General features: G+C 47.8%; 1 protein-coding gene across 3 annotated transcripts in view; it reads left to right on the forward strand.

Annotated features, from left to right (window-relative positions):
- The window catches only part of RNH1 (ribonuclease/angiogenin inhibitor 1), a 13,470-nt gene extending 2,107 nt beyond the window's left edge, over positions 1–11,363 (forward strand). Inside the window, exons 1-10 of one of the 3 annotated variants that reach the window (XM_015632239.3) lie at positions 391–409; positions 2,000–2,105; positions 3,768–3,938; positions 5,745–5,915; positions 6,556–6,726; positions 7,506–7,676; positions 8,172–8,342; positions 9,277–9,447; positions 10,184–10,354; positions 10,571–11,363. In XM_015632239.3, coding sequence (XP_015487725.1) covers positions 2,020–2,105; positions 3,768–3,938; positions 5,745–5,915; positions 6,556–6,726; positions 7,506–7,676; positions 8,172–8,342; positions 9,277–9,447; positions 10,184–10,354; positions 10,571–10,658 — 1,371 coding nt within the window. In that variant the 5' untranslated portion in view covers positions 391–409; positions 2,000–2,019 and the 3' untranslated portion in view covers positions 10,659–11,363. The other 2 variants (XM_015632238.2, XM_015632237.1) reach the window with 2 other exon arrangements.
- The last annotated feature ends 326 nt before the right edge of the window (positions 11,364–11,689 follow it).

Genomic DNA, 11,689 nt, shown 5'->3' on the forward strand with positions numbered 1-11,689 from the left:
AAAGGGAAAAGGGAAAAAGAAGAAAGTGAGGAAAAAGATAGGAAGGAAAGAGATAGGAAGGAAATAGATAAAACAGAGTGGAGGGGGGAAGAAAGAAGGGAAAAGGGGAAAGGGGGAAAGAAAGTCGGAAAAGAGAGGGAAAGGGAAGCAGGGAGGAGTCAGGAAAAATTGAGAAAGGGAAAGACAAGAAGTGGGAAAGAGAGGGGAAAGGACGCTAAGTGTCAGAGAGGGCAAGAAAAAAGGGAGAGGGGGGGAAAACGGAGGGAAAAGAGGAAGAAAAAGGGAGAGAAAGAGGAAAAGGGGGAAGAAAGGGAAAAAGGGGAGGAGGGACAGATCCTGCTCCTCCCCTCCGCGATACAAGGCGGAGCCGGGCCGGAGCCGGCGGCAGCTGCGCGGTGGCGGCGCGGCGGTAGGAGCTGGGGATCCGGGCCGGGCCGGGGGGAGCAGGGAAGGAAGAAAGCCTGGGAGGAGAAGCGCTGCCTGCGGTGCGGGAGGCGGTGCGGGAGGCGACGGGGCGGTGAGCACCGGGGCGGGGGAACGGGGCAGGGGCGGCAGCGGTGGCAGCAGCGGTGGCGGCTGTGCCCGGGATAGGACCGGGCCGCTGCCCGGGATATCCCGAACGGGATCCCCCCGCGGCTCGCAGGAGGGTGCAGAACTCGGGGCTGGGGGGAGAACCCTTTCTCGATCCGGACGGGAGAGTGGCCGAGCGACGCGGGGCGGGCTGTGACAGTCCGGCTGCCACCGTCCCCTCGCGTGTCGCCGCTGGCTGCGGTCCCCATCACCCCGCAGCACGTGGGGCTGTGGTGCCATCCCACGGAGGCCGTGGGCCGGGATTCCCGGCAGCGCTCGCGTTGGGAGGGGAAGGGCAGAGGCCGAGCACGTCCGTGAGCTCAGGATCCCGCTGGCGCCGTGTCCGATCCCGCCGCGCTTCCCGAGCGCCGCCCTCCCCACGTGGGTGCCGGGTTTATTATGGGTGCGAGCTGAGGGAGCGCTGGTACCGAGCTGGCCTCTGCGAAAAGCGAGTTTGGGGTCCCCGCGATGTTCCGGACTGCGATGAGGGAGACGGTGGCTGACTGCAGCTCGCATTCCGATGGGATAGCTCAGGGATTATTTCTTTTACAAATGCCAGTCTGAGTCATGCTGGCCAAACCAGGAGACCAAGGCTGCGTTTTGTCACCTACTACAGCGCTGCCTTTAACCCTATCCTTTGTAGACTAAACCTGGAGCTCAACTACTGCCCTTGGCATGTTTTTGTGCATGTTTATCTGGAGCCGTTCTGCACTGCGCTGTGGTCACTTCAGAAATGCAGTTTGACTGCAAAACAACAAAAAAAAAAAAACCAAAAAAAAAAAAATTGTGCTTACAAGCGTCTCTGTACTTGGATTTGCCCAACCAGAGTGATCTTTTAAACCTGGGATATCAAATTGTGGAGGAACACTTCTCCCATCCTCACAAGTTCCACTTCTCACATACAGACACATGTGCAGCGGGATTTTTAACTTGAGCCCAGGCAGTTCTCATGCTCACCTTCCTCACTGACCCAAATTATCTCAAAAATACCCCAAGTTTAAGTACAGCTTGAGGCTCTACAGTGGGTCAGGTATGCCATGCTGGTGGAACTTTGTGTCTGTGTGGCTTAGCAGTGCAATAGTGAGGAGCACCGCACCCCCTATAAAGCTCCTTCTGGTTAAGTGATCTTGGAGGGGGAAGGGGAGAGTCTTATTCTCACACAAGCAGCCTTGTGTGAGATAACAGGTTTTTGCCATATCTCTTCAGGATTCCTGTGCTTTTTTTCCTCTCAGAAGAAGGCCTTCCCAAGTCCCAGACAAAACCATTCCAACTCTCCTGGCCTTATACTGGTGTTTGCAGGTTTTGGAAAATTATAATCTGTTCCCTTTGCACAGTATGACTGATGGCTGAGAGCTGGGGGGACTGAGGAACGTCGTTGCTTCTCAGTCCATTTTAAAAAAGAGTGGTTTTATTTTGTTTTAATTTTCAGGTCTTATCTCAACCGTCAGAATGGAGCTTGACATCCAGTGTGAAGAGATGAGCCCATCTAGATGGGCTGAACTTCTGACCACAATGAAATCCTGCAAAACCATCAGGTAGTAGCTAGTTGTGTATCATCTCTTTTGAGTAAGAACTGTTGCATTTCTCTCCTGTGCTTTTCATCTTCAGAACTGTTTGACCTGGGACTTAGAAATTGCATGGCAAAAGGAATGAGTCTATCTATTTTTACCCAGAGAGTTAATTTAAAGGGGGGGATAAACCCCCCACCTCTTGCAAAACTTTTTCAACTACAGGTAAAATATCCTTTGATATGAAGTAATATTGCCCTGTTTCTTGGTGTGCCATAGGGCTCAGCTAGGGTTTAAATGTGATTTAAATATTTGACCACCATTTTGGTTATTCTGCCTTTGTCTCTCAAGAGGGGGAAGACAGGAATCTTCAGGATTCCTGTGCTTTTTTTAGGATTGCTCTGCTTATTAGGTTGCACACTCTTTGGGTTGTGGGCTTGATGCTGTCAATCAGTAGTCAGGTATAAGCCATGTGCCATTTTAATTCTTCACTTGACCTTCAGAAGTACCAGTCTTGATTGTTGAGCAAACGATGGGAGGGAACCATCTCCTGGGGTGTAAGGTGTAGGACAGGGCCCAGAAGAATTGCTACTGCAATCTTTCCCCTCTCCTGGCTGAGAATTCACACTTCATGGGATGGCATCATCCTGCTGGGGCTGGAGAAGATGAGCCACTTCATGCCAGCAGTGCCTCAGAGGGCTTTGGACCTGGTGAGGGCAACTTTTCCTTTGCAAAGGAGCCTTTACAGGCAAAGCTGCATGGGCCTGGCCTTGACTTCCCAAGGCCTGCCTTGGGTGGCAGAAGGCAGTGGGATGGTTGTCTCCTGGGCAGAGGCTGGGCTGCTCCAGAGGCAGTGGATGAGGGTGACTGCTGCAGGGATTATTCCATCAGTGTTGAACATGATCCCACTGGAAGTCATGTCTTCTTGCTGGGGGAGGGAAGGAGAACCTTCATAGAGTCTCAGTTTTCATACTGTTATCTAAGGAGAAATGACTAGGCAGCTTCTGGCAATCCTGGCTTTGCCTGGGGCTGTACAGTTCTTCATGACGCCTTCCTTTTGCTCTGTGTCTTTTCTGCCGCCCTCTATACCTCCCTGGCTGTCCTGTGCTCCTGATCCTTTCCTTGGTTCTCCTCTCAATTAAATTCATCCCTGTAAATTTAGCAGCACCCAGAAAAATGCTGATGTCCAGTGGGAGAAACTGCTGCAAACTGCAAACTCAGGGTTGGTGTGCTGAGATTCCTGCTGGAGGGAGATGGTGCAAACCAGCATGACTCACCTGCAAGACACCAACCTGCTGATGAGTGTCACTTGGGGCTGGCTGCAGACCCAGCTAGGCTGTTCTCAGTGCAGAACCAGTCAGACAGCCTGTGAGCTGGCAGGTGGTTTGTCACTCTCACTGTTTAAATGAAGGTGTTTCCTCCAGCTGTAGGGGGATGACTTGTGCTGTCTTCTGTGCAGCACAGAGGAGGAGCAAGGCTTGGGAAGCTGCCATCCAGCTCATCCTGTGGTGCATCCCAGAGCATGCCTTGGTTTGGGCCATGCAACACCCAGCAGGTCCTGCACATACTTATGAAGGAATCCCAGGACCTGCAAGAATATTGCCCACTCTGCCTTCATGAGCAATGCTCCTGCCAGGGAGAGCAGAGCAACTCTGAGGACTTATGTGCTCCTCTCTCCTTGTCTTTCAGGTTGGATGATTGCAATCTCTCCAGCAGTAACTGCCAGGATCTCTCTTCCATCATCAATACAAATCCATCCCTCACAGAGCTGAAGCTGAACAACAATGAGCTGGGAGATGCAGGTGTTGAATACCTGTGTAAAGGGTTGCTGACGCCAAGCTGTAGCCTACAGAAGTTATGGTAAAGCCCCCACTGATTGTCTTGTTCTATCATGCTGTCACAAATTAGTGTTTTGAAGTCTCTTAAAGCATCACTGGCAGAGGCAGGTTTAATATAAAAGTGAAAGCACAACAGTTTGTTGACAAGGTTCACTCTGCTACTTACTAGAGGGTTAAAGCACATAGAGAAAAAACAAACAAAAATCTAAAGTCAATAACCAGTGTCAACTGAAGAATTATCTACATGGAGGCTGGGAGAAGTTGAAGAGTCAGGACAGGAAAGGGTGAATAAAGAAGATAGTCCTTCTGAATACCAAGGTTTAGAATCTCTGCTAAATTGAGTCCTGGACTGGACCAACACTTTAGGCCTGCAAATTTTAACAGTACTTAAACAATCTAGGACAGCAATAGACACGGTCCATTTGTTATAGCATATTCCCACTCACAACTACACAAAGCTAAAGGAGTATGTACAAGGTGCTCACCTATGGAAAATTCCCCTCAAATTCAGTGAAGGACTCACATCAGATGCCTTTGAGTTTGAGCCTTGTGGACTGGGGGTGCCAGCCCAGGGTCTGTCATCGTTCAGCAAACCTCAGAATGCAGCAAACTGGAGAGTTCCTTGGCTCTGAGAGGCATTTTACAGAGGCACCACACCACATTATAGCATTAGTGGGCTTCCCTCAGCAACTAAAAGGTGCAGGAGCTTTAGTCAGAGACGGTGACTGCTGTCTGTGCTCCTCAGAAGGCCACAAAGAGATGCCGGTTCTCTGTCCAGCATCTCTTCTGCAGGAATCCTCCAGGTCCTGAGGGGAATCTGGGATTCTCATTCTGGACTTACAGAATCCTACCTTGTAAAAATAATTTGTCTTTTAGATCAGATATTAAAGTCCCTGTGCCCCCTGCAATGAGGACTCAAGCAAATAGAAAGTTGACCGTGAAGCTGATGAAACTGTAGCTCTCTGATGGGCCTTCAAGAAGTAACTGTGGAAGTACTGGAAGACTTAAGCAATTTTTCAGAGAGTTTGCCCTAGGCTTAAGACTTCTCCACATGCTCAAGTAACAACCTGGATTAGGGTTTTTCAGTTCTGTAGAAATAAAATTGTCCATTTTTGGTGTTCTGGTAAGGTGCCTTAAAAGAAAAACCAAATAAAAAGGAAATAAGAGGAAGAGGAATATAAAGAGGAATAAATAAGAGGAAATAAAAGAGCAGCCAAACCGAAGTCAAACCTCCCTGAACAACACCTCTCCATTGTGCCAAAGTCTTATCCAATAGCTCTATAAACACCCCATAGCAATACTAGCACTCTTCCTATGCTGCTTTTCCAAGCGTGAGTGCTGAAGGATCAGCTTCATAGATCCTTCTTGTACTATACCATTAAACTAAATTATATCCATGGTTGGATGAGATTTTAACTTCTACCTACTCTGTATCACATTTCTAGAGGGGGCAAGAAATCATAAGATGCCTTTGCTTTATCTATGGGGTCAGCCTCCTGGTATTTAAACCACTTCTGTAAACCAGTTGTGAGGCTACCTGTAGGGTGAATTGTTATTCTGCTGGAGATGCTGTATGAGTGATTGGAAGGAGTGGATTGAAGGAAGCATGTGAACTATTGTTTGTGGCACGAGTGTAATTGATTAAATATTATGGCATACCTGTAAAATAATGGCACTAACGTGGACAAACCACTTCCTAGAGGGTTATGCATCATCAGAGCTGTGGTGTGCTTTCCAAGCTTCAACCTCGGCAGATAAATCTCTCTGAGAAGATACTCTGTAATTCTAGGAGTGCATTTCCCTCACCCCTGTTGCCTCTCTCCTGCAGGCTGCAAAACTGCAATCTGACAAGTGCCAGCTGTGAGACCCTGCGCTCTGTCCTCAGTGCCCAGCCGTCCCTGACAGAGCTGCATGTAGGGGATAACAGACTGGGAACTGCTGGAGTGAAGGTGCTGTGCCAAGGGATGATGAACCCCAGCTGTAAGCTGCAGAAGCTGCAGTAAGTAGTCACTGGGTTTTTTTGGTTATCAGACAGGCCATGCCTACCTTTCCCTTGAGACAAGTAGGAGTTATGTTGCCAGGTTGTGGATTTGTTCTTGTTTTACCTGAAATTATCATGCTTACTCATGCTGGTGAGTGGGTTTGGAAGTCAGGTGTCTGTTCCCATAGGCTTTGTTTAGCCCTCCTGGCAGTGGTGGCTGTGAATGCAGGACCTCTCAGATGCCCAGGAAACATCAGATTCTGCTGCCCTTGCTTCTTGTTTCATGACTGAGCAGGACCTGGGTGTATTTGCAGCCCCCAGCTCCCCCCGGTCAGGCCCAGAGCTGATGGTGTTGCAGTGCAGAGCTCAGCCCTGTGCTCCAAGCTGCCTATACACTGGTTTAATGGAGGCCTAGTGTAAAAATTGGTCTTGCTAAGGTCCACTGGGATCTAGTTTAAGAATTAATGCTTCCTGAAATGAGCAGAGAGATGCTGTTAAAAACTCTTAGAGTGTATCTCTGGTTTTAGGCATTGCCTGATCTCAACTCACATTGGTGTGTTTTCTGCCCTGGCTAACACACCAGGCTTAGCTGATTCTTGTGGTAGCAGGATGTGTGAGGAGGGTTGTCTTTTTGCCTGGACTTCTTTTCTTCTTGCAGGCTGGAGTACTGTGAACTCACAGCTGATATTGTGGAAGCTCTCAATGCTGCTCTGCAAAGCAAGCCCACCCTGAAAGAGCTCAGCCTGAGCAACAACACGCTGGGAGATACAGCTGTAAAGCAGCTGTGCCGGGGCCTGGTGGAGGCAAGCTGCAACCTAGAGCTACTACAGTAAGGAAGAGCTGCTCATCTCTAATGGCAACTAGTGCTGCTGCTAGTCACACCATCCATAGGACAGGAAAAATTGTTGTCAAGAATGCTTGAAATGTAGGACAGATTTTTTTCTGGCTCAGATTTATGTAACTGGAAACTTCACACAAATGTCTGGGGCTTTCAGTTTGGAAGTTTTTGATGCTCCAGGTTAAACCACCACTTACTAAGGGAGACTGCTCACCTGTGTCTCAGAGCAGAGGAGCAATCACCCTCAGTGGTTCTAGTTCTTAAACTGGAATTACCAGCCCAGTGAGAATACTTACTCAGAGCCTTTTTTTTGCTACAAAACAAAGGTGCTGGATTTGGCCTCATTTCTGGGGTAAAGCCCATGAAGGGCTTTCTGGGAAAAGCACGATTCATTTTATCTTGCCCCTGAGGTTCAGCAGGGGTTGGCTGGGGGACTCACTGTGTGATGCTGCCAAAGTTCCTCTTAAAAAGGATGACTGATAAAAAGGGGAAGTTTGGCAAGAACAGTCCTTCCATTAATGCGTATGAATGGCTGGGTCAAAATGCCCTGCCTCATGAAATGCAGGAGCAGTGTGTTGCCTCACCCAGAGTCCCATTTGGACGCCTGTATCTTCTCTGAACTTTGCAGGATGTAGCACTGCCTGGCTGAGCTGCACTGGTTTGCAGCAAGGAACCAGCCCATAGACCCTTCTCAGTCTGAACTGGGTTATTGGGGTGTATCTAACACAGTGGGTCTGGAGCAGCAACTCCAACTGTGTTTTCTCCTGCAGCTTGGAGAACTGTGGCATAACCAGCGATAGCTGTATGGAGATTAGTGCTGTTCTCAGGAACAAGTCATCTCTGATGGATCTCTCGGTGGGGGACAACAAGATTGGGGACTCTGGTCTGGCTCTGCTGTGCCAGGGACTGATGCATCCTAGCTGCAAAATCCAGAAGCTGTGGTAAGTGTGGGCAGAGGTTTCTCATATCCCTTCTGCAGCCTCTGAGCTGTTTAGGTTGTGCTGCTGGTTCGCTCCTAAGTGGAAAGTTTCTCATTTACCCTTTAGGTCAAAAAGGTGTCTCAGCTGCAAATCAGTTAATTCCCAAAAAATGTGTGGAGAACACCATGAACAAGTAGGGCCACACTGAAATTGCTTGGATCAAATTCTGGGAAGAGGGCGAATGGAAGTTTGTGATGGCATTGTCTTGGCTTCCAGTTGAATTATCTGTCTACTAGAATTGCATATTTCTGTTTCTTTTTTTGTGTGTGTTACAAGCAGAGCTTTTGGTGCAGCATGTGGAAAGTAAGGAAAGGAGAAAGCTGTGTAGTGTGATGTATGAAAGGATACAAGAAAATGAGACAATGTAACCAGAAATTCAGAATACTAAAAACCAGGACTTTGTTTTCTAATCTAAGTCATTCTTGGGAGAAAATAATATTTTGTTCTTCCCTGCAGGTTATGGGACTGTGATCTCACAAGTGCTAGCTGTAAAGATCTCTCCAGACTCATCAGTACAAAGGAGACCCTGACAGAGATCAGTCTGATAGACAATAACCTGAGAGACTCAGGGATGGAAATGCTCTGTCAGGCACTCAAGGATCCGAAATCTAAACTTCAGGAGCTATGGTGAGCTGCTGTCAAGTTTCACATACCCATTGCCTTCTTTGGAGGCCTCACAGAAGAAAGTTGTAAGTGAAGTAATGCCCACACAGATAGATCCTCAGTTGCGATGGTTCCATAAGCAACTCCTGCTGGTTGTTGCTGAAAGGATTTACAGAGTTAAAAATGGCTTTTCTAGACTTAAAGACTTTAAAAAGATTTGTACTTCTAAGCTTGTAGACACTTTGAAGATGTGCCCCATCATAGTTATCCTGTTACAAGCAAAAGGAGACCAAGCATCACTTGCAGAGTTTCTAGTTAATTGTTCTATTGTGCAACAAATGGCAGTTAAAAGGCTTTTGAAGTTTGAAAGGGCTGATGGAATAGTAAAATGAGTGCTGTGATCAGATATCTCAGGTTCTTCACTGGGGTTAAACTCTGTCACTGGTGAAACAAAAGAAAGCTCTAGTGACATTAAACATTTCTCAGCAGCCTGTCATGTTGACTGTGTTACCTTTTAGGCTAGGATGGTGGCTGGGAGCGGAAATTTGTTCTTTCACTTAGAACTTGAATTTTCCTCCACTGCAGATTCAGCTCCCGCCCCCAGCTGGGTTCTTCCCCTGCCTGGTGGCCTGGGTGCCCCCAGGAGTGCACAGTGGAGCCAACAGTGACTGTTAGAGCAGCACACTACACCACACACTACTACTTTGTTCCTGTGCTTTTTGGGCAGGTGCCTTTCCCAGGTGCACACTCCAAGACACATCCCACATAAAGGGTGGGAGAGGTGCTGCCTGTAAAGGACTGAGCAGACGGGCATTGAGAAGAGTACAGTGATTGAAGGAAAGCTCTGGTTCCTCTGCTCCCACTGTCTGGGCTTCTGTTAAGTAAATGTAAAGAAGTAAATGGTGCCTGACAGTCTCTAGGTGTCCCACCTAGATCTCATGTCACTTTTTCCTTGCAGGGTTAGGGAGTGTGGGCTCACCACTGCTTGCTGCAAGGCTGTCAGCTCTGCTCTCAGCACCAACAAGCACCTGAAAGTACTGCACATAGGTGAGAACAAGCTGGGAGATGCAGGTGTCGAGCTCCTGTGTGAAGGGCTGATGCACCCCAACTGCAACATCCAGTCCCTATGGTAAGGTGCACTCTCAGAAGTTGTGTTCTCTCTTGCTATCTGAATTCACCCTTTGTTTTCTACTTCCAAGGTACTTATGGGTGCCAGCACAAGTGCTGGTCCAGCCTCACTAGAAGGATCAGGCAGGCAACTGGAGCATCACCTCTAGCCCTGGGGTGGGATTTGCCTTCCCCATGAGCTGTTCCCTTCCCAGCTGGGCCAAGCTCTGGGCTCTGTGATGCTCAGGGCCCCATGCTTGTTCTCTCCATGCCATTGGACAGAACCCGAAGCTGTGCTCTGATGCCTAAATTCACAGTGAGTGAGTGGAGCAGATGGGTCATTGCAAGTCTGTCTCAGAAAATTATGTCTTTTGACCACTTAAAGCTACTTGGTCGTCAACCGAGAGGCCTCAGTTGCTCTCTATTTAGAGAGGTGGTTGCAAATCTCAAGTATAGTAATAAGAGAAGATGATGCATGATGATGAAATAGGGAATAACTTCAATGGGTTCCTTCTACACCCATAGCCACACACTGTTATGCTTCAGGGAGGCCTTTGGGGTGTTCAGCAGTCAGCATGAGGGCAGCTCTCTGTCTTGTCTCTGTGGCAAGACCACAGGCCAGCCCCTGCTGATGTCTCGCAGATGCCATCTTCTCAAGGATCTCTGGTCTGTGCCATGATGTCTGCACCTGCTGCCGAGGTGTGGGCAGTGTTTTCTGGATCAGGGCTTACTGTGCTGGCCTCTTCCTCTCCCTGCAGGCTGGGTAACTGTGACCTGACATCAGGCTGCTGTGCCACCCTTGCCACTGCCATGGTCACCAAGCAGTGCCTCACCGAGCTGGACCTGAGCTACAACCCTCTGGAAGACGAAGGCATCAGGAAGATCTGTGAAGCCTTGAGGAAGCCCAGCTGCAACGTGCAGCAGTTAATGTGAGAGATGGTGGTAGCCCTGGCAGGGGTGGGAGGCTGGTGCTGGTGAGGGAGTAAGGGGGTCTTGGGCTTTAAAGCCAATTTTTGGCTGCTCTCGGAGGTAGATGGGGCTCCTCCTGGCATATGACCTTCCCATACTGGCCAGCTGTGCATCTTTCTCTTCCCTTAACAGGAGGATGCTCACTAAATCTCACTTGTTGTTTTCTTTTGGTGTAGTTTGTATGACATTTTGTGGAGTTCTGAAGTGGATGATGAATTGAGAGCCTTGGAAGAGTCCAAGCCTGAAGTGAAGATCATTTCATGAGTGGTGACTGCCTGCAGAACAACATCAAAGCAATGTCCTCTTCTTAATCTGAATTTTTCATATGTAAAACTAATTAACTTAATAGGGAATTTTCTTGTACCGAAACCATTTGTGGATTCCCTGAGTGGGTGTCTGGGGAGCTGCTCCACCTTCTCTGCATCTCTGGATGTACTAACTCTGAGACTCATGAAAGCTGCAGCATCACTATCCTTGAAATAAACAATTACTGTCTTGTAGAAGTGGGTCTCTAGCCTTTAGGAGCTCTTTAATCCTATAATCCCTTCTAACAAATTAGTTGGGCTTTAAAGAGAGCTCCTTTCCCAAGGCAAGAGAACTACGCACTGTATTGTTACTGGGTGGTGCTTTTGGTAGGTCTCTGGGGAAGGCTCTCAAAAAAACCTAAATGTTTTTAATTTAAATTGAGCTCTCCCTTGTCTTTCCCTAAAAGAGTTCTTGGAAAAGCAGTGGTGGCCAAGGCACTAGAGAAAAAAGAAATGAGCAGCTGTTCAGCTGTGTAATGTCAAAATTCATGTCCTTTGAAAAGTGATTTTCCTACAAACAAAAGATGCTGTGTGCATTTCTGCTAGTATGGGAAATGATTAAATGATTGATATGTTTGATCTGGCAAAGAGTAGTTCTACAGGAACTTTATACTTAATTTTTCTACTTATAAAAATAAAATATATCTGTATATTTCTCCTTAAAGACCAATTTAGTTATTTGTGAACTGCAATACTACTAACACCTTGTTTTACTTGTTTGTTTTTTGTAAGTCCCTAGCTGAAACTTGTCAGGAGAGGATCTTAGTCAAGGGTTTAGGTAAAGAGCAAGCCTAAAAGACATTTCAGTTTCCAGGAGACACTCGGGTTTCATGCCCAGAGTTAGAAGAAACCATTATTCCAACAGAAAATGCAGCTGCTGCACACCTAAACCACAAAAGAGTGAATATAGCTTTAAAAATACAGAAGGCAAGCCTGGCATTGTCCTTGGCTGGGCTTGCAGGATGAATGCCAAAAAAATCCCATTGCCCA

Source organism: Parus major, chromosome 5, assembly GCF_001522545.3.
Source record: "Parus major isolate Abel chromosome 5, Parus_major1.1, whole genome shotgun sequence".
NCBI classification, from domain to species: Eukaryota; Metazoa; Chordata; class Aves; order Passeriformes; family Paridae; genus Parus; species Parus major.